At 34.5% G+C, this 20,620-nt stretch overlaps 1 protein-coding gene across 1 annotated transcript; it reads left to right on the plus strand.

Moving 5' to 3' along the window:
* Positions 1 to 655: 655 nt before the first annotated feature.
* LOC112016280 (tocopherol cyclase, chloroplastic) lies at positions 656 to 17,143 on the plus strand. The gene is made up of 9 exons (XM_065766290.1): positions 656 to 1,188; positions 1,795 to 2,039; positions 3,037 to 3,146; positions 9,777 to 9,960; positions 11,227 to 11,324; positions 14,284 to 14,391; positions 15,295 to 15,411; positions 15,687 to 15,836; positions 16,794 to 17,143. Exons 1-9 carry the CDS (start codon positions 896 to 898, stop codon positions 16,968 to 16,970), a joined length of 1,482 nt encoding a protein of 493 aa, XP_065622362.1. The 5' UTR covers positions 656 to 895; the 3' UTR covers positions 16,971 to 17,143.
* Positions 17,144 to 20,620: the final 3,477 nt, after the last annotated feature.

A 20,620-nucleotide genomic window follows, 5' to 3' on the forward strand; every position in this document is an offset into this window, starting at 1 on the left:
AGAGAGAGAGAGAGAGAGATTATAGAAGTGAAATGAAAATGGATATGTGTGTTGGATTTGGGAGTGTGAGATTGTAACACATTTGTAGTGATTCGCGAGGGAGAGAGAGTGGAATTGCATATACAGTGTTAGCGTCGGTGTTACAGTCACTTTCGTGTGACTTGAAAATCTTTAAAACGAAAGGTCGATATGAGAGGGGGTGGCGGCAAACTAGTACTACTATTAATTAACAGATAAATATGGTGTCACCGTCACCATAGTTATTAAACTCGATCTTTATGAGGGTTTTTTTTTTTTTTTGATAAGGAATGCATAAACTTTTCATTACTAAGAAACCATAATCTTTACATCATGGATGAGGGCTTGCTTAGCAAAACAAGTATCCTTTTCAGTCCAGACGATGTCATTTACAATGCTATAAGCATTTTTTGCTACTAGGTGAGCAGGCACATTCCCCTGCCTTTTAACATGTGAAAACTGAAACTGAGAAAACCCCTTACAAAGCTCAATAATGCCATCAAGAATAGAGACCACAAAAGAGGGAGGGGGAAGAAAAAAAAAAAAAAAAACCCTCATAAAGTTCGAGTTTAATAACTATGGTGACGGTGACACCATATTTATCTGTTAATTAATAGTAGTACTAGTTTGCCGCCACCCCCTCTCATATCGACCTTTCGTTTTAAAGATTTTCAAATCACACGAAAGTGACTGTAACACCGACGCTAACACTGTATATGCAATTCCACTCTCTCTCCCTCGCGAATCACTACAAATGTGTTACAATCTCACACTCCCAAATCCAACACACATATCCATTTTCATTTCACTTCTATAATCTCTCTCTCTCTCTCTCTCTCTCTCTCTCTCTGATCAAAAATTCCAAAACGAATTCGCAATGGAAACAAAGCTCTTCTCTCTCTGCCATCAACCTCGCCATTTCTCTCCCAACTTAGGGTTTCCATCCACGAACCTCAATTCCACACTCAAACTCAAGCTCAAGCTCAAGCTCCCTCAACCTTCTTCGAAGCTAGGTTTTCGAACGAGTCCGATCGTGTTCGCTTCCACTTCAACTTCACAAGGTGAATCTAACGCGTCCTCCACCATTGAAACAGAGAGGCAAAGCTCGGCCTCTGTTCCCCTCTACGTGCCTACCCCTCCAAATCGAGAGCTTCGAACCCCTCACAGCGGGTAATTCATAATTCATCATCGTAATTTCGTTCCAATTCAATTTAATTTAACTATTACTTTTGAGTTTTTTAACCTCTAGGGATTTGAATTTGGAATTGTTTGGATTTGAATTGTTGTCATTAAGATTTTTGCTCTTGAATTGATTTTGCTGTGGATAAAATTGAAGCAACTGAAAAAAAGATCAATGACATTAGCATTACTAGGTTGTAACCCGTGGTATTCATCTCGTTTTTTGTGTCGAGTATTATGAATAATTCACGTTATGTGATAAATTATCGATGGTCTCGAAAGTTTAAGCGTTAGGAAATGGTAAATTTAATTATTTAATCTAACACAGTCCTTTACATGTGGGAGATAAGGTGTAGACATTGATTGTAACAAAAGTTTAAGTTATTAGGAAATAGTGAATTTAATCATTTAATGGATCAGGATGGGATATGTTTTGCTTTACAGAGCTATAATACTTTAGTTAAGTGATTTGGGCTCTGTAAATATAATTTATCTACAATGACAGGAGTAGCAGGTGACTACAGTACCTTTTTTGGGTTAATTAACAATCGGCTTATTTTATAAGTATGCATAATTGTTCTCCACTTATTGAATCAGGTACCATTTTGATGGAACCACTAGGAAGTTCTTTGAGGGTTGGTACTTCAAGGTCTCTATTCCGGAACTCAGGCAGAGTTTCTGCTTCATGTATTCTGTGGAGAATCCTGCATTCCCTAAGAAATTATCGGCTTTGGAAGTAGCACAGCATGGACCTAGATATACTGGAGTTGGGGCTCAAATTCTTGGTGCAGGTGACAAGTATATTTGCCAATACTCTGAAGAATCTCATAACTTTTGGGGAAGTAAGTTTCTTTGCTTTAAGCTGTTCAACTTATTGTCTTTTCTTCAAAAGGGACTCACATAGCATCAGATCAATCATGTTGGTGTAATCCTTGTTATCCTGTCTTAATCATGCTAGGTTGTAATAATCATCCTTATTTGTCAAATTAGCAATTACAGTACATTATTACTTGTTGATTTGACACACACAACATTAATTGAAGCACATTGTGCCCCCCAAAAATGAAATTATTGGGATGTGAAGTGGGAATTCACCCATAACAGTGCTTTTTTCTCCCCATTTTATATTATCATTCATAGGCAAGGTACTGAGATTACAAAAAATTTGGTGAGGGGCTTACATGTTTCCTTTGAGATTTGGGAAATGAAACGCACATGTTTCAATTCGTATTTACTAAAAACTTAATGTATACGTACATGGATGTCCCTTGACATCATTATTCATGGATGTTTTGGGGCATCGTAGTTGCTTGATCCTTTGCATTTGTTGACATTTGGTGGTTTACGATATATCACTTTTTTATTTTAATATATTATTCAAGAGAATTATCGTATGTTGTGATTTTTAGCCAATTTAGTTTAGTTTACTCTTGTCAGGTGTCATCCATATACCTTGAGACAATTGAATGCATGCATTTGTCAGGTGTTGTATACTCAGTGCACTTGCTATGAAAAGTAAACTTGCTTTTATTCTTCAAGCTGTAGTTTTTGTTTAATTTCATTATCCCCTGTTCTCCTGCTCCCCCTTTTTCCAACAGTTCATTTTGTTGGAGTGGGGGGCTTTTTGGTGTTACTGTTTGGATATTTTTCGTTTATTTGAATGCATCTTTTTTGGCTTCTAGGTAAGGTAGTATGTTAGAGATCTGCTCTTTTTAATTTTTTGGTGAACAGTGTTGTCTAACGGTTCAAATCTATGAAATATAGTGTTTTAACACAAGGAAAAAGGTTTGTTCAAATTCTATAGAGGCTTGACTCTAACTTACAATTTTTAATTCATAGGTAGGCATGAGCTAATATTGGGGAATACTTTTATTGCGGAAAAAGAATTGAAGCCTCCAAACAAGGAGGTCCCTCCTCAGGTTGATATGCCACTTTGGATTTATATTTTTGTGCGTAAATGTTGAAATGATTTTCTATTGATCATTTTTCTACAAATCTAATGTATTCAATACAATCACAGACTTGATTGTAGTCCTTGGCTATGACCAATTGCACTCTAATCTCTCATCTGTAGCTATTTTGGGTTATTAAATGTTTGAGGGTTGTCAAAGGCAGTGTAGTCAAAGGCGAGCCCCCTGGCTCGCCTAGGCACCCAGGTGAGGCGAGGCACCACTAAGGCGCCTTAAAGGCTCTAAGGTGAGGCACCTTTAGTGAGGCGCTTGCCTTTAGAGCCTAGGCGAGCAAGGCGACCGCCTTAAGCCCTGAAAAAGGTGCTAAGGCGAGAGCCTCAAGTTTTTTTTTTTTTTATAAATTTTATTTTATTATTTTATTATTATTTTTTCTAAATAGAAGTTAGTTGTGAAACCTATTTTTAGATTATTAATTTCAAATGGCATGTTATATATATATATATATATGTATATATGACAAAGATTTGATTAAAAAAATGATTGGGATAAGAACTAGAAAAGCCCAGTTCACTTTAAGGCCCAAATAAGGAAGCGCACTATACCATCAGAATTTCAGCAAAATAACCCATATACATCCTATGTGTATCTAACAGATTGCGATACCTGACCAGAAAAAATTGTGTTACCTGCCATCATCACGAATGAATCCTTGATTCCATAATGGGCTGACTTGGAACCCTTCCACCACTCTTTTGTTAAATTCCTGCACAAAATAACACATAAAAGTGTTCAAAACAAACTTGTGTGTTACAACTTACAAGCCATTAATATTCTCATGCAAATATACATTCTCTTGCTTTATCAACTTGAAATCATGGAAGATATAAAGCACTCAAACAGGAAAATTTCTAAAGTTCAAATATAAAAGGACAAAGTTTGCCCACAGTCAAATATAGAGTACCAGCGATGCATATAAATGCACTCCAACGTATAAAAAGGTCTGCTAAATAACAAATAATTTTTTTTTTTTTTTTTGATAGGTAATGAAAATTTTTATTAAAAAAACAGCCAACCCAAGTACACTAGAAATGTCCTATAAGGGCAAAATAATCAAGAACCAAAATTACAATAATCAGGTAAAACATGAAGGGAAAACAAGAAAAAGGGGGTAAAATGAAACTCCATTCAAGTAGAGTATGAAAGAAAAAAGACTTAATCTTGAGAATAGGCCATTCACATCCCTCAAAACTTCTAGCATTCCATTCCTGCCAAATACATCATGCCAAGCAATGTAGCACAAGCCTCCAAATAGCTATATTGTGATGTTGACTAAACTTACCTTGCCAGGAAGCTAACAACTCGATAACCCTATGCGGCATAACCCAATGAAGTCCAAACAAGCAAAGCATCGATGACCACAGCTCATATGCTATAAGGCAATGAAGAAGAAGATGATCCACCGATTCCCACACCTTTTACGCATGTAACACCTATCGAGGACAATAATTCGCCTCTTCTGAAGATTATCTGTAGTTAAAATCTTACCTAAAGAATCTGACCCAAAAAAGAATGCTACCCTAGGAGGAACCTTCAATTGCCACACCATTTTTCAAGGGAATGATATGACAGTGGGAGGGATAAAATATGATAATATCCTCACACCTCAAAACCTTGACTCTTAGTTGGCTTCCAACAGACTTCGTCAGGTTCAACACCCTGCACAAATGCGGAGTAAGTAATGTTCATAATAAACAATGCCAATGATTCTCATTCTCAATCATGCACTGGATGACAGAACTGAACATCCCAATGGATCCTTCCATCATAGAAACGCATAACCTCCACAACGAGAGACTCCCTTGCTCAACTAATACAGTAAAATTCTGGGAATACCTCCTTAAGAGTACAATCCCCACACCACACATCCTCCCAAAATTTCACTCTAGTACCATCGCCCACATCATACTATAGGAGTCTTGAAAAATTCAACCAATTGCTTGTAATGAATTTCTACAGGCTTACACCATACACACCTGACACAAATTTTGTGCACCAACCACACCATTCATTCCCATATGTTGCCTCTACAACCCTCCTCCAAAGAGCATCTTTCTCCATGCATATCTCCACAATCATTTGCCTAACAAGACATAATTAAATTTTCTCAAACACCTAATACCTAACCCCCATTTTGTACCGGCTTACAAAACAAAATGGGGGGTTAGGAACTTTCTTTGAACAAGGTAGTCAAAGGCGAAAGGAGACCATAAGGCACCAAGGTCCCAAGGTCTAGTATCGCCTATGGTGAGAGGCAACAAAAAGGCACTAGCCCAAGTAAAGCAAGCGCCAAATTCTTAATATATTTATTATAGATACAGAACTTAAATCATATGTACCTAGTGTATTATAATATTATAATGAAGTGTTTTTCAATGTCTAGCATGAAGAAATTAGGTCTATCAAATTATTTCAAAATAGGATTAACATGGTTTAGGCTCTATTAGTTAGTTCTAACAATACGATTTAAAACAAGCTTCAATATAACAGTAAGTCTTACAAAACAAATTTGTAAATTAATTTTTCTAACAATAGGTTTTATCATGGTTTTAAAAACCGAACCGGACATCAAACCGTTTTTTTTCCAATTTCCGGTTCAACCCCGATTTTTGACCGGTTTTTGGCCGGTTTTCCGGTTATTGACCGGTTATAGGACTTTTAACCGGACCGGATTGGCATCCGGTTCCCGGTTGAACCGGTCGGACCGGCCGGTCCGGTCCGATTTTTAAAACAGTGGGTTTTNGAACTGAACATCCCAATGGATCCTTCTATCATAGAAACGCATAACCTCCACAACGAGAGACTCCCTTGCTCAACTAATACAGTAAAATTCTGGGAATACCTCCTTAAGAGTACAATCCCCACACCACACATCCTCCCAAAATTTCACTCTAGTACCATCGCCCACATCATACTATAGGAGTCTTGAAAAATTCAACCAATTGCTTGTAATGAATTTCTACAGGCTTACACCATACACACCTGACACAAATTTTGTGCACCAACCACACCATTCATTCCCATATGTTGCCTCTACAACCCTCCTCCAAAGAGCATCTTTCTCCATGCATATCTCCACAATCATTTGCCTAACAAGACATAATTAAATTTTCTCAAACACCTAATACCTAACCCCCATTTTGTACCGGCTTACAAAACAAAATGGGGGGTTAGGAACTTTCTTTGAACAAGGTAGTCAAAGGCGAAAGGAGACCATAAGGCACCAAGGTCCCAAGGTCTAGTATCGCCTATGGTGAGAGGCAACAAAAAGGCACTAGCCCAAGTAAAGCAAGCGCCAAATTCTTAATATATTTATTATAGATACAGAACTTAAATCATATGTACCTAGTGTATTATAATATTATAATGAAGTGTTTTTCAATGTCTAGCATGAAGAAATTAGGTCTATCAAATTATTTCAAAATAGGATTAACATGGTTTAGGCTCTATTAGTTAGTTCTAACAATACGATTTAAAACAAGCTTCAATATAACAGTAAGTCTTACAAAACAAATTTGTAAATTAATTTTTCTAACAATAGGTTTTATCATGGTTTTAAAAACCGAACCGGACATCAAACCGTTTTTTTTCCAATTTCCGGTTCAACCCCGATTTTTGACCGGTTTTTGGCCGGTTTTCCGGTTATTGACCGGTTATAGGACTTTTAACCGGACCGGATTGGCATCCGGTTCCCGGTTGAACCGGTCGGACCGGCCGGTCCGGTCCGATTTTTAAAACAGTGGGTTTTATAGAGAGAGAGAGAGAGAGAGAGAGAGAGAGAGAGAGAGAGAGAGAGAGAGAGAGAGAGAGAGTTGGGTTCAAGTTATACCTGGTGTAACTCTAAGCAATGTTATACTACTTAATAACTTGTTATTGAATTAATATTTTGAAAATCCAACTGTTAAATTACATGTTCTATATATTCTTAACATGCATGCCAATTTTCATATCAATCGGATGCTATTTATCATTTGATCCATAAACTCATATTTTATGCATTATTTTAAACTACAAAATTTGAATTTTAACAATTGATTGATGACATAGATATTAATTTTTAATCACCTTGAAATTTTGCAAGTATAAAGAATATACAAAGATAATGTAATATAACGGTAGATTTGTCAATATTCGCATCAAATTAAAAAATATTAAGTTGTGTAACCCAACCCATATATATATATATATATTCCTTATAACAAGTAATAACATTAGAAATTCTATAAATTCACAAGAAAAATAAATGAATGTCATAAGATTGCAACAAAGTTTTTGCTAAATAAAATCTTGTTACTTGTCTTAAAATTTTGGATAAAAAAAGAAGCAAATCTCAAACTACGTAGACAATAGAAGAAAAATAAAGGTTAAAGACTTCAACTTAAAGCAATAAACAAATAAAGCACCAAAAAAACATAAACAAAAGAAGGGAAAAGAAAGTTTAAGCAATAAACCATATAACATATACTAATATACTCAGACCTACATGCTAACTGGTGATTTGTTATTAGATTAATTACTATATTATAATTCATTATACAGTAAAAAAGTAAGTGATTTGTTATTAAATTACTATATTATCATACATTAAACAGTAAAGAAACAGTAAAGAAGTGAGAGAACAATGTTTTTTTTTTTTTTTTTTTCCCTTTAGGTTTTTGCTAATTTAAATTACCATATTATCATGCATTAAGTAGTAAAAAAGTCAATAAGGTGAATCTACTAATATAATTTTACACAATTCACAAACCCAACCGGATCACATGGTTTGCTTAAAACCTGTTGGGTTTTATTGGTTTTAACCAAATCTTGTGCACATCCGATCCCATTGATGACCCGGACCGGTCTATGTGCTGGGTCACCTACTGGTCCAACTAGTTAGGCTAGGCCAGGTTTAATAACTCTGATTCAGATCCAAGTTCTCCTTCATGGGAGAACCTATCAATGCTACTAAGGTAGAAGGCTCTTGGCCTTTGGGATAACTAAAATTAAGAGCATCTCTAGTAGCTTCTTCAAATTTTCACCCAAATTTAAAGGAAAAAAAAAAAAAAAAAAAAGAGAACATATTTTCTACTTTTGCTTATCTACTTTTTCAACACTCCCTCCAACAACCTCTCTATCATATCTCTATTTTATTAAAATAATATGTTTTATGAGAGAGAGAGAGAGAGAGAATCACATCGGTCGCACCCCTCTGCAGCTCTTGTCCTTGCCACTCTCATCCTAGCCCTCCACCGCGCATGGTCATCGTTGTCCTCCTGACTTGCAAAATATTATGTTGTTTTGACTGATCAACTGTGTTGATGAATTGGGCTGGGTGAGGAGAGAGACGTCTGAGAGAGAGAGAGGAAATAATGGGGCTGGGTTCTGTGATGAAGAGAGAGAAAGGTGCTGGGTGAGAAAAAGATTTTTTTTTTTTTTTTTGAGAATGGGGAGAGAAAAAGATGTTGGTAGAAAGAGAGGGGACAAATGAATATTTTAATTCAGGTGTTGAATATTTTACTCTCAAGAATTGTTTTACAGAGCTACTATCTTCAAAAAAAAAAAAAATTGATTAAATGGAGAGATTGTTAGAGTTTGATTTTGTGGGTTTACTCTCCAAAAATGAAGAGAAAAAAGGCTTGAGAGAGTCTATTAAAGATCCTCTGAGTATTGGAATATAGGACTATACCTCAACCATCTGAAACTTTTTCATTGAGGTAACAAAAAAAGAACAAAAAGAAAATGCCCTCCTAACTTTTTCTTAATAGTTCACCTTGGGGCAACCCAGCCAAACCAATCCGAGACCAACTGAGAATTTGGGCAAACCAAGGTTCAGACTTTGCAAACTGTGGTGGACCTATGTTGAAAAAATCCTACCCAAGATAAATCTGGGCTAGGCTAGGGTTGATTTTTTTTTTTTTTTTGGGATAAGTAGGCTAGGGTTGAAATTCTTACAACCCAAACCCAACTTGTAACCAAGACCCATTAGCCCAGCCCATAGCCCAACTTGTAGTCCAACTTCCCAACCCAAAAATAATAGAAATTATATTATTTGTAAATAAATGTAAATTAGATGTTAATTTTTGATTGGCTATCATTAGTTGATAATTTCATGGTTATTTGATGTTTTTTTTACCTATAAAATTATTTGTGGCTATTTTATTTTCTTCTTTAAAGATATTTATATTTATAAGTTTTTTATTCTTAGTTTTGTATTTGAAATATATCAATCTTAATCTTATTTGTAATACTTTGATATTTGTTCAGTTTTTAAATGATGACTAAGGAATAAATAATTTATAGCATGTAAATACTATAAGTTATTTTTCATAGTTGAAGCTAAGTACCATTTGTAAAAGTCAGCATAAACCCAACCCAGCCTGAAGATCAGGCTGACCCAACCTTGGATTACAAGCTAGACAGAGCTCAAAAGTTTCATACACTCTGGGTCTGGCTGAATTGTAGGGATAGAAGGTTGGGCTGGGTAGGGTAGATCATGTGGTTGAAAAGCTTGGGTTTAGCTTAGGTTAATCTCAAATCCAAACCAGTTCATCCAGGTTGTAGCCCAATTTGTCAAATTAGTAATGATGTAGTGTGAGTTTACTCTTCATTTATTTGATAGATGTGACTTAGCTCTTCATTGACAGGTCAAATTATGTGGAAACAGTGAAGACTGCTCGTTGGGAGTACAGTACCCGCCCTACTTATGGCTGGGGTAATGTTGGGTCCAAACAGAAGTCTTCAGCAGGCTGGCTGGCAGCCTTTCCAGTCTTTGAACCCCATTGGCAAATATGCATGGCAGGCGGATTGTCAACAGGCATGGCTTCTTCCATGCATTGGCTATTAATATCTGGCTTTTTAGTTCACAATTATCTTTTTGCTTTGTCATTCATATTGTTATTGGTTGTGAATCTTTTCATTTTTGGTTAGGCATAGGCATTCTGATGTTTGGACTACTGATTTTAGTTAATTACTTAAGTACAATGCTTACACCTATCAGTATAAGTAATCATTTTAGTGTTTGTTTGGGAATAACTTATTTGGTTAGCTTTTATGTACAACTTTTTAAAACCTCATTTTTTCAAAGTAAAGTATACTTTAGCACATTTTCAACAAAAAACAATCAGCTGATGCCAAATGCTCACATAATAATTGGTATTGGCGTATCTGCATCATTTGCTGTGAAAAACCAACTCTTCACCCCCTCCCCCTTAATATATATTACTTTGATCTTCATGGGGGTGTAAAACTGAGAACTTTTTGAGATTAGGATGTGAATGTAGAATGCCATTGCAAAATGTGGATAGAAAGCTAGAGGAACAGTTTTCTAATGCTTCACTCCAATCAAAGGGATGACACAATACATCTACTTCATCCATGAATACATAATTTGTTAGTTACTAAGAGATCAGTTGCAATTTTTATTTATTAATAAGTGATCAATTACATTTCTATTCCTAGTTTTATTGGCTTCCTATTAGAACTAATGGTACATAACATGTGTTTTGCTATTTGGATCTCCTGAACTGTCAAAATTCATAGTTCAAATACAAAAACCTGGATGAATGTGAGTTTAACGCTTCGCTAACTATTGAAAATGTAGTTGTTTATAAGTATGAATGGAAAGGGATGAGAAATCATTTTATGAAGGGTTGAATTAAGTAATGAAATACATAGATATTGCTGAATCGAAGAGTCTAATCAAACAGAGTATAGATGTGGACCTTGGGAAGCTCTATTAATTTCTCTAAATCTAAAATGAATTTTTTGAACCGGTGTTATGCTACAATACTATTATTGAGTGTGACAGGCTGACAATACTTGTACTGATAGATTTGATGTTTCCAGTGCTTATATCTAGCTTTTGTTATATACTCTCTATGAGATCATTTAAAAGCAAAAAAACTGGTAGCTTTTAATGTTTTGTGTGACCTGCTTTGGAAATAATGTGAAGTTATTTTTCTTTTGGGACTATTATGTGCATTTCACTTGGAATCTCTTTGCTTACATTGAAAATTTTTTCTTTAGAAATCTGCATGCATTGTTTGGGACAGGGCCTCAGGTTTTTAAGTTTGAATTTCAGGTTGGATAGAGTGGGATGGTGAAAGGTTTGAGTTTCAAAATGCTCCTTCTTATTCTGAAAAGAATTGGGGTGGAGCATTCCCAAGAAAATGGTTTTGGGTAATTGTTTCACCCTTCATTTAGTATCTTGCTATAGCAAAACTTTACCTATTTATCTGTTCATTATTTGTTAGGTGGATGAGCTATAGCAATTTTCCATAATAATTATAATTTTTTTAAAAAATTTTATTGAAAGAAATAATAGATAATTGAGGATATTTATCTACAATACAAAGAAGGAGTCTTATGCCCTTGCATTGCCATATTGAAAGGGTGTGGCTACTGTAATCCATTGCTTTCTGCCCATATATTCTGAAGAGGTAAATTTTTTGGCTAAAAAGAAAGGGAAAGGACTTATGTTTTGTAGATCTAAATGGTCAAAGAAGCCCTATAGACTTCACCTTTGGTCTATGCAACAGAGCGGCCAAAAATATTTAATATGTTATTATCTCATAATTTTTCTTATGTGAGATGCCTTATCTCATATTTGAATTTTTTTTTTTTTTTTTTTTAAATTTTGAATTTAGGCTTTAAAGTTGTTGCGGATCTTATGGGATGTAATTGTGGCTTAAAGTTAAAGTTGAAGCCTATTAAAAAGTGGCTCCAGGAATACTTTTGAGCAATGTATTTTGAATAAAATTTCTGATGATTCTCTATAACACGGCAATGATTCCAAACACCCTTAGGTGGTGAAATCTAAGATTTCTTGTTTCTTCCTTTTATTCTTTATTTTTGCAAACCTTTTCTGCATCAACTTGGTCTTAGAGCATAATCTGATCTAGTTTAAGCCACTGTTTCCTCCATATAAACCATGAAACCCACCACAACTCCAATGAAACTCATCCTCTCCTTCATGCAAGACTTTGAGCCCCAAACCCCCTTTACAGAATCCCGCCCATCCACACCCATCACTATTGAAATCAACCACCAGAAAATTTTATGCCCACAAACCCATATCAAACCCAATCCCATATGGGTCCAACCAGTGTCCACAACTCATGACAGACCTAAGGCGAACCTGAACTGTAACATCTAGATCCATCCCTTGCTACCCCAGCCACTGTTGCAAGCTGACCCCCCGTAACTACCTGCGTACAAATAGTGCTTTAATGAATTTTACATCACTTTATCAACAAAGGATGTATGCTTTTTGAAAGCAATGAAGAAGAGAGGGAGAAGAATAAAAAAACTGTTTGTTTGATGTGTGATGTTTGAGAACCCCAGTCTGAGGCTAGGTTAATTTTTTTTTTCTTTGTTTTCCTTCTTGCTTTCTATTTGTTGTGTTCTAAAGGCTAGGTTGAATTTTTTTTTTCTCTAGTCTCATCTACTGAGTATTTTCAACCCCAAACTCTAATACCTCAGCCCAAACACACCCCTAACCTATACACCCTGATTCAACCCCCAAATCGATAGATTTATTTATTTATTGGGTGCTAAGTTTAAGATCTTGCATCAAACAAATTAGTCATCAGTCTGGGTTCTTGTTATAATTCTTTTTTGAAACTTATTATTATAGTGTAGCATGGTTATATTGAAAGCACCTAATTTTGATGGTCTTCTAGACCCATGGATCTTCACCAATTGGTTAGATGAGATGGATCAATTTTTTTTAAAGAAATAGGTTTATGAGATGGCAAGAAGTTTAGGTTTGCCACAATGAAGCTCATAGGTAGAGTTAAAGATTACTGGTCCATTATTGAGAATCTTCACCTTAGAGAAACAAGCCTACCTTAAATAATTGGGTCGAAGAAAAAAAAACAAAAAAAAAAACACTCAGAATATATTCCCCAGTCTTATAAAGAGAAATATCTTTCCCAATCCTATTAAGGTGACTTTTCAAATAAAAGAAACAGTTTGAGGCGGAAATAGACCTACTATTGGCTACATGGCACAATTTGAAGAAGACAAGAGTTCATGCAATTTCTAGCCCTACACACGTGGAAGCTATATTGAAACCCGTCCTAGACTTGTTTGCGAAGATCAAGTCAATGGCTCCTTCCTCTCAAAGCATTATTGTTAGCAATGAAATTATTGCTTCCACTTATTATAAAAGAATTATAAATAAAAAAAAGCAATGAAATTATTGAAGGAACCTCAAGTACACTAAGACTTAGTGCTGAAAAAGAAATACAAGTGCCAATTGCCAGTAGATTTATACTTAATACAACTTAAACCATGTGTGGTATACCTATACAGCCTGTTGAAAAGTCACTACTTGATGAGGAGGAAGTTCAACAAGAGAGCCAAGAATTAGAGGCTGCAAATGTTGTGAAAAATGAGTTTGGTTGCCTTTGCTACTCATCAACCCTCCATTGTGCAAGGAGTGAAAAGGCATGACATGATTGGGCTTCCTATGGATCAAGATAAGCTGTATAATTTATTCCGCTCTTTGATTTTATCATTCCAAATGAATTTTATATGGTGAACAATTTTTTTTTTTTTCATCTTGTTGCAGTTAGAACTCAGAAGTGCTTCATCTTAGAGGTTGAGTTTTCTCCAACTAGGGGAGAATGTTGTAGAGAGAGCAGCCAAATTGTTTAAAATTTTACTATCTCATTTTTACTTATGTAAAATACTTGATCTCATAATTGAATATTTTAAATTTTGAATTTGGGCTCAAACTTTGTTAAGGGTTTTATGGGACGTATTTGTGCCTTGATTTGCTCATTGAAGTCTATCAAAAAAGAGGCTTCAGGTTTAGTTTTGAGCAATGTATTTTGAATAAAATTTCTGATTAGAGATGACTTTTTTGCAGTTTGGTGGTGATTCCAGACACCCTTTTTTTTTTTTCTTTCATTCCTTATTTTGCAAACCCATTGTGCATCATGGAGCCCACTTTCTGTTTGGTCCATCTAGAAATATTGTTAGACATTATGTTGTTTATTAGTAGAGCTTCTTCAAAAAGATGTTTGTTCCCCATTAGTTGCGTATTCATCTTTTGGTGTATTGACGCTGAGGGTTCTGCTCAACTCTCTGTATTTAAAATGTCAGCATCTGACTGGCTGATGTCTTACTGCAGGTTCAGTGCAATGTTTTTGAAGGTGCAAGCGAAGAAGTTGCTCTTACTGTCGGTGGTGGGTTGAGGCAACTACCTGGACTAACAGAGAATTTTGAAAGTGCTGCATTGGTATTTTTTTTTTTTTTTAAAAAACCCCCACCCGGGGGTGGGGAGTCAATTTCAATTTGCTTCACTTTCACTTATTTTTACTTATAAAAAATTATTAAGTATAATTTTGGTTCCTAAAGTTTGGTTAGATCTTGAAATTTAAAATGATTGCTTTTAGTCCCTTAGATGATGTGGCCCCCAAAATAAAAATTAATTGATATGTCATAGCTCCATTAGACACATTAGGACTTAAAGCAATCATTTTAAACTTCAGGGACTAAAATCGCTCATGGGCTAAAGTTTAGTATGCTTTGTCAAGATTTTTTTATCTGGGAATGTGGTGTTGTGGAGTTATTTGAGATTATCATCTTCTTGAAAATCAAGGGAAGAAATGATGAAGAAAAAATGAAATGTATTCCAACTCTTGGCCCAATTGTGCATAAAACATGCCTAAAATCTTTAGGGCACTTCCCCAATAAAAATTTGGCTAAAATACAAATTACACTTTTCAATTTTGATTTGTTTTCAATTCAGTCCTTTAAGTTACAAATATTATTTTATTCTTTTTTCCATTTTAGTCCTTTTAACTTTAATATGTTTTTTTTTTTAATTTAGTCATTCTGTCTAATTCCATTCAATTTCACCATTAGTTTGCTTTTACTTTCCAAAAAAAAAAAAAAAAAAAAATTCAAGTGTACTTGACAGTGCAGATTGGACAGAAGGACTACATTAGAAAAGAATGGAAGTTAAAGGACTAAAATGAAAAGAATGAAAGTTCTAGGATTGATTTGAAAACATATCAAAGTTAGAGGTTGTATTTTGTGATTTGGCCTAAAAATTAGACCTTATAAAAGTGCTTTGTCTTGAACAAGTAATAGTCTCCTCTTTATGTATTGACAAATGTTATGATGCTGACTGGTGCAGATTGGAGTTCACTATGGTGGAATATTCTATGAATTTGTGCCATGGAATGCTGTTGTCAGTTGGGAAATTGCTCCTTGGGGTAACTGGTACATTGTTGCTGAGAATCAGACACATAAGGTAATTGTACATCTCTTAATAGATATTTCTATTGTCATCTCCTCTGTGTGCTAGCTTCAAATCCCAATACCTACTGCTTCCAGTGAAATCTATGATTTTGGTCATGTTATTCATTTGAAAATGTGAAGCACAACACCCCTGTGGCAGATACTGCAAGCTGGTTTTAAAATTATTGATCTGAACATTTTAAGCCTTGTTTGTAGGGTCATTTGAAGGATCAAATGGTTATGTTGGGATCGTATTCAATAACAGATAGTTTCTTGTTTATGGGGCAGGTTGAAGTAAAGGCAACGACGAAGGATCTGGGTACAACATTGCGTGCTCCAACAACTGAGTCTGGCCTTTCCCCAGCTTGTAAAGATACTTGTTTTGGTGAGTTAAGATTGCAATTGTGGGAGCGGAGATATGATGGCAATAAGGGGAAGGTGTGTTCTCATCTCTCTCTCTCTCTCTCATGCTTATATATCAATCTGATCATAAATAGATTGCAAGAAAACACCACATGCTATACTGACTTATTGAACATAAAGTGTAGCATTCAGACACAGTTACTGAAATCTTAAAATTTTTTATTAATTATGATGTGAGAAAATCCTGCAGTGTGGTCTAGATAATTTATTCAAGTAAGTCCTCTCACGAATAATTATTTCTTAACCGAGATATCTCGCAGTTGACTATAATGGACTGCTACATAAATCTCTTCACTGGGTAGAAATATTAATATGATCTTCCTTTCATTGGGTTTCCATTCAGAAATTAGCATGAATTTTGCTTTTGGCCATTGGTAAGATGTGCGTATAGATACCTTCATTAATGTCAGACTGTTCTCTCTCTCAGCTTGCAGTTAGAGTGGACTGAAACTAATGCATTGTGGTTTTCTCATTTTTGGTATTTCATGCATCCTAATTTAATATTATCTACTTACATATAAACAGACCAATAGTATCTCTTATTTGCTCATTTTAGTTTCATCAGTTATATTTTGATCCTAAAGGTTTCTTAAACTCTGATTCACATGAATCATTTACAAGGGAAATTTCAATTAGTTTTATCTTCATTATTCCAGATTTTTTGTCAGAATCCTCATCATGTGCGCTAATGATGGGGTGTATTTTATCATAAACTGCTGTTCTGCTATATTTGAGAGACATTGGGCTTATATCACACAATTATGGTTTCTATTGAGATACATATTAGATACATTCCATGTGAAATATCACCTAGTTTCATTGACCGAAGGGTATTGTACCTGCTATCTTTGAAGGATGACAAAAATATTAGCATCCACCATTTCATCCTTAAGTTTTCAGTTTTTCATTGTTAGTTGATGATCATGGAACATTTTAAAGGAGCTCTTAACACTGAAAATTGTTGCTTAACAGATTATATTGGATGTTACAAGTGACATGGCAGCTGTAGAAGTAGGAGGGGGACCATGGTTCAACACTTGGAAGGGAGAAGCGACAACGCCTGAGCTCCTTAGTAGAGCTCTTAGGGCTCCTGTTGATGTGGATGGGATCTTTGGTTTGATTCCGTTATTTAAACCCCCTGGTCTGTAGCAACTTGCCGCGTTGCTTTACTCACAAGAGGATGTATGGCATGACGATTCTACAATGGCAAAAGTGTCTTTCGGATGTGTAAAGAGTTTTGTGGATGTTTATTTGAAGTTTTGAACTGTGTAAAAACCATGACATATTTTTTCACTTGGATAATTTCTTTTGCAATTGTGTCATGCTAAAATTGAGACGGCCCCCACCCCCCCCAAAAAAAACACAAAAAAAAAAAAGAAAAAAAGAAAGAAAGAAGAGAATGTGTATGCCTGGGATGGTTTATACGCAAAAAAGTAAAAGACATGTAGTGCCGACTAATTTGCTACTAGCTGCCGACTGATTCGCATTTGTGCTTACTGTTATATTTGGTTTTAAACAACTCTTTAGTTTACAAATCAGAGGAGAGGATAGATACCATCTTCAATGTATTTGTAAGCATTTCATTGGTTAAGTACTCAGAGCATCATAGACTAGGTTTTATGGGATTCTCAATGTTTGTAGAGAATTTCCAAGCATTGTTAGAGCTAGGTTCCATTAGTTTGGATTAGGAACAATTGTGATCCCAATTTTCCTAGGACTCGTGGGACGAATCCAAGGGTTGACCTACGTAAGTAGGTTTATAGCAAGAGTTTTTTTTTTTTTTTTTTTTTTTTTTTTTTAAAAAAAAAAAAAAAAAAAAAAAAAAAAAAACAGATTTTTTTTTTTGAGAAAAAAAGAGTTTTTTCAGCTAAAGCTAATAAAATTATACCAGCCATCATTCAATGGGTCAAGTGACTCAAGTAATAAGTAATAACATAAGTACGTTACACTAAAAAAAATGCTTTAAAATAAATTCATTAAAAAGCATTCTTCTAAATAATGCTTCTCTCATTTCTAATAGGTTTCACTTCATCGCACGCTGTGTGCGCTTCACCCATCACTTTGGAATTATTTAAAAGTATAGTCCTTTAGAGTCCAGATGGAAAACTCTAAAATTCACCACCCTCTTTTCTACCAATCTTTTTAAATACTTTTGGTGCCACTAGGGGGTCATATCCAGCTGATGCCATTAACATTAACCCAATGTAATCTGCTTCCACTTCCCCACTGTGAATGAAACAAATTGTAACATCATTATAATTTTTTTTAAAAAAAATTATCACCACAAAATGAAATTTGAACCACGTTTGAGTTTTGTTTGACCAATGATAAGAAACGACGACAAAAAGGTAAATCCGGTCCATGTTAACTACAAGTCCATAAATAAAGAAGGTTCTAATCAATCCATGCAAATTCAAAAAATAAGATTTTTTTTCTTAAAGAAAGTTTTTTTCCTTCAGAGCTCTTACAAGTAAATTCAAATCCTTTCCTTATATTTACAAATCCAAAGGCAATTTTAAGTAATTCATCCCTACGAATTTACCAAACAGTTGCTGGCCATATAGCATCTCCTGCCCTCCCAATCTAATTAGTTGAAAGTCATCAGAACAGCCTTACTGCCCTAGGGTTCCTTCAGCAATAATATGGAAATATACTTGAAATACAAACTCGTTCCTCCCACAAGAAGTCAAATGGGGAAAAATCTTTTGATTGAAAAGATGCACATTTAAAAAGTAAATAAATAAATCATTAAACATATAGGATTAAGATGAGTAGGAAGAAAATACCCCTCAGCTAACATAAACGTCTCATGCTCCTCTCTTAAATTATTCCTTGTAAAGAGATGAAGCAAAAATCGGTGAATCCTTGGTATAATTTCTGCTCTATGTCGAGCTGCAACATGCCTGATCTAATAGACAAAGACAAAGTTTAATTACAAAATTAATTGTAACTTTAAACTACGACCTTACTCAATATTATTAACATTACTACATGTTTTGAAAATCTAACCGTTAGATTGTATGTTATTGACGTTCTTAATACACATGTAAGATCAATTATTTATTTTTCAATTGCAAAGTTTGTCAATAGAGCACTCTGTTGAGCACTTTGTTTGTCACATATGCATTTTCTATAAGTGGGTTGATAGCAGGGACCAAAATGAAAATAATTTTCTTTTTTTAGAAACTCAAATAGGATGAGATTAGGCTCAAAATGTAGGATATTTTCGGCTATAGTTTTTGCACAAAGCGGTCACCATGCCATTGTGAATTATGACCACATATATTTCTTCATTATTTCCATGTGATAAAAAAGAGTCCCATCATCCATTGTAACATTATCTTCTTTACCCAAAAAAAAAAAATGCCATAGTACACTGGCCAAAGTTTGTCAATAGAGCACTCTGTTTGTCACATATGCATTTTCTATAAGTGGGTTGAGAGCAGGGACCAAAATGAAAATAATTTTCTTTTTTTAAAAACTCAGATAGGACGAGATTAGGCTCAAAATGTAGGGTACTTTTGGCTATAGTTTTTACCAATGTTTTAATAACCGGTACGGTGAAAGAACCGAAAAATGAGCTAAATACCGGTTTTATGGTCGGACCGGGATCCGACCGATGGTCGAACCGTTGACGTCATAAATAATTTAATTATTATTTATTTAAATTATATAAATAATTAATAATTTTTTAATATACTAAAAGTCTAAAACTAACAAACCTATAATAACAAATATGTTTCCTTAAAAAAAAAAATACAAGTATATAAGTATATAATATAACATCTTTTTAATTAATTTGACCTAATAACTTTTGATTACTGATTTCTGCATCAAATTGCAAAGAAACACCTTTTTTTTTTTTTTTTTTTTTTTTTTTTTTTTGCAGTAATAATTTATTGACAAAAGCCAATGGACTGGTCACAACATAGCACTCAGCAATAGAGGGTCCAAAGACTTTGAACCTGCTTTAGAAACATCAACTGTAATAAAATATTTCCTTTTTGACTTATTAAAGCAAAAAAACCTAAGCAATCTCAACAAGGCTCAAATCAATAAGTAATAACATTACAAAATAATCATCCTGAAATTATAATAAACTTTCAACAAAACCAAATAAATAAGTTCATTAGTTATTACATTTACATCCAAATGGCAAATAACAAATAAGTTCATTACAACCAACAACTAAGTTTTAAAGTTTCAAACAAACAACAACTAAGTTTCAAAGTTTCAAACAAACAACAACTAAGTTTTAAAACCCAAGCCTCATTTGTTATGAAGACAATTGAAATCAATATCATCTTGTGAACCAAATGCTCCACCACTAGCATCATAATCATCATCCTCATCCTCATCTTCTTCATCTTCAACATGAATAGAATGATTTTTATCTCTAAATCCGGGAGGAGCATCATCTTCATCACCAAATGATTCCAAATTGATGTCATCATCATCCTCAATCACTTCATTGTCCATATCTATACAAATTCCAAAACCAGAGAACAATAAATGAAATAACAATTCTCATAATCATTTCTCATAAATCATAAATAGTCTAATTAAAATATGCAACTAGGCAAAGAATTGTTATAAGCTAACCTCTTTGTACATGGCTAGAAGACCCTTCTTCGATTGGATAGGCTCCCTCTTCATATAATGCATTCTCTATCTCCTCATGATCCAGAAATGGAGGTTCCTCATCTTCCACTACCCAAAATTCAGTTTTATCGATACTTGCATAATAAATAGGATCAAAATTGAACTTCTTCCTTTTGACTCTATCATAAGATGAACAT

Source organism: Quercus suber, unplaced genomic scaffold (assembly GCF_002906115.3).
Source record: "Quercus suber isolate HL8 unplaced genomic scaffold, Cork oak 2.0 scaffold_24, whole genome shotgun sequence".
Lineage (NCBI taxonomy): Eukaryota > Viridiplantae > Streptophyta > Magnoliopsida > Fagales > Fagaceae > Quercus > Quercus suber.

Excerpts from the sequence above, each read along its gene's own strand:
- LOC112016280 (XM_065766290.1), top strand. The coding sequence starts at position 896 with ATGGAAACAAAGCTCTTCTCTCTCTGCCATCAACCTCGCCATTTCTCT. Across the intron at positions 15,412-15,686 it reads CTGAGAATCAGACACATAAG|GTTGAAGTAAAGGCAACGAC; the intron begins GTAATTGTACAT and ends TTTATGGGGCAG. Across the intron at positions 15,837-16,793 it reads ATGATGGCAATAAGGGGAAG|ATTATATTGGATGTTACAAG; the intron begins GTGTGTTCTCAT and ends GTTGCTTAACAG.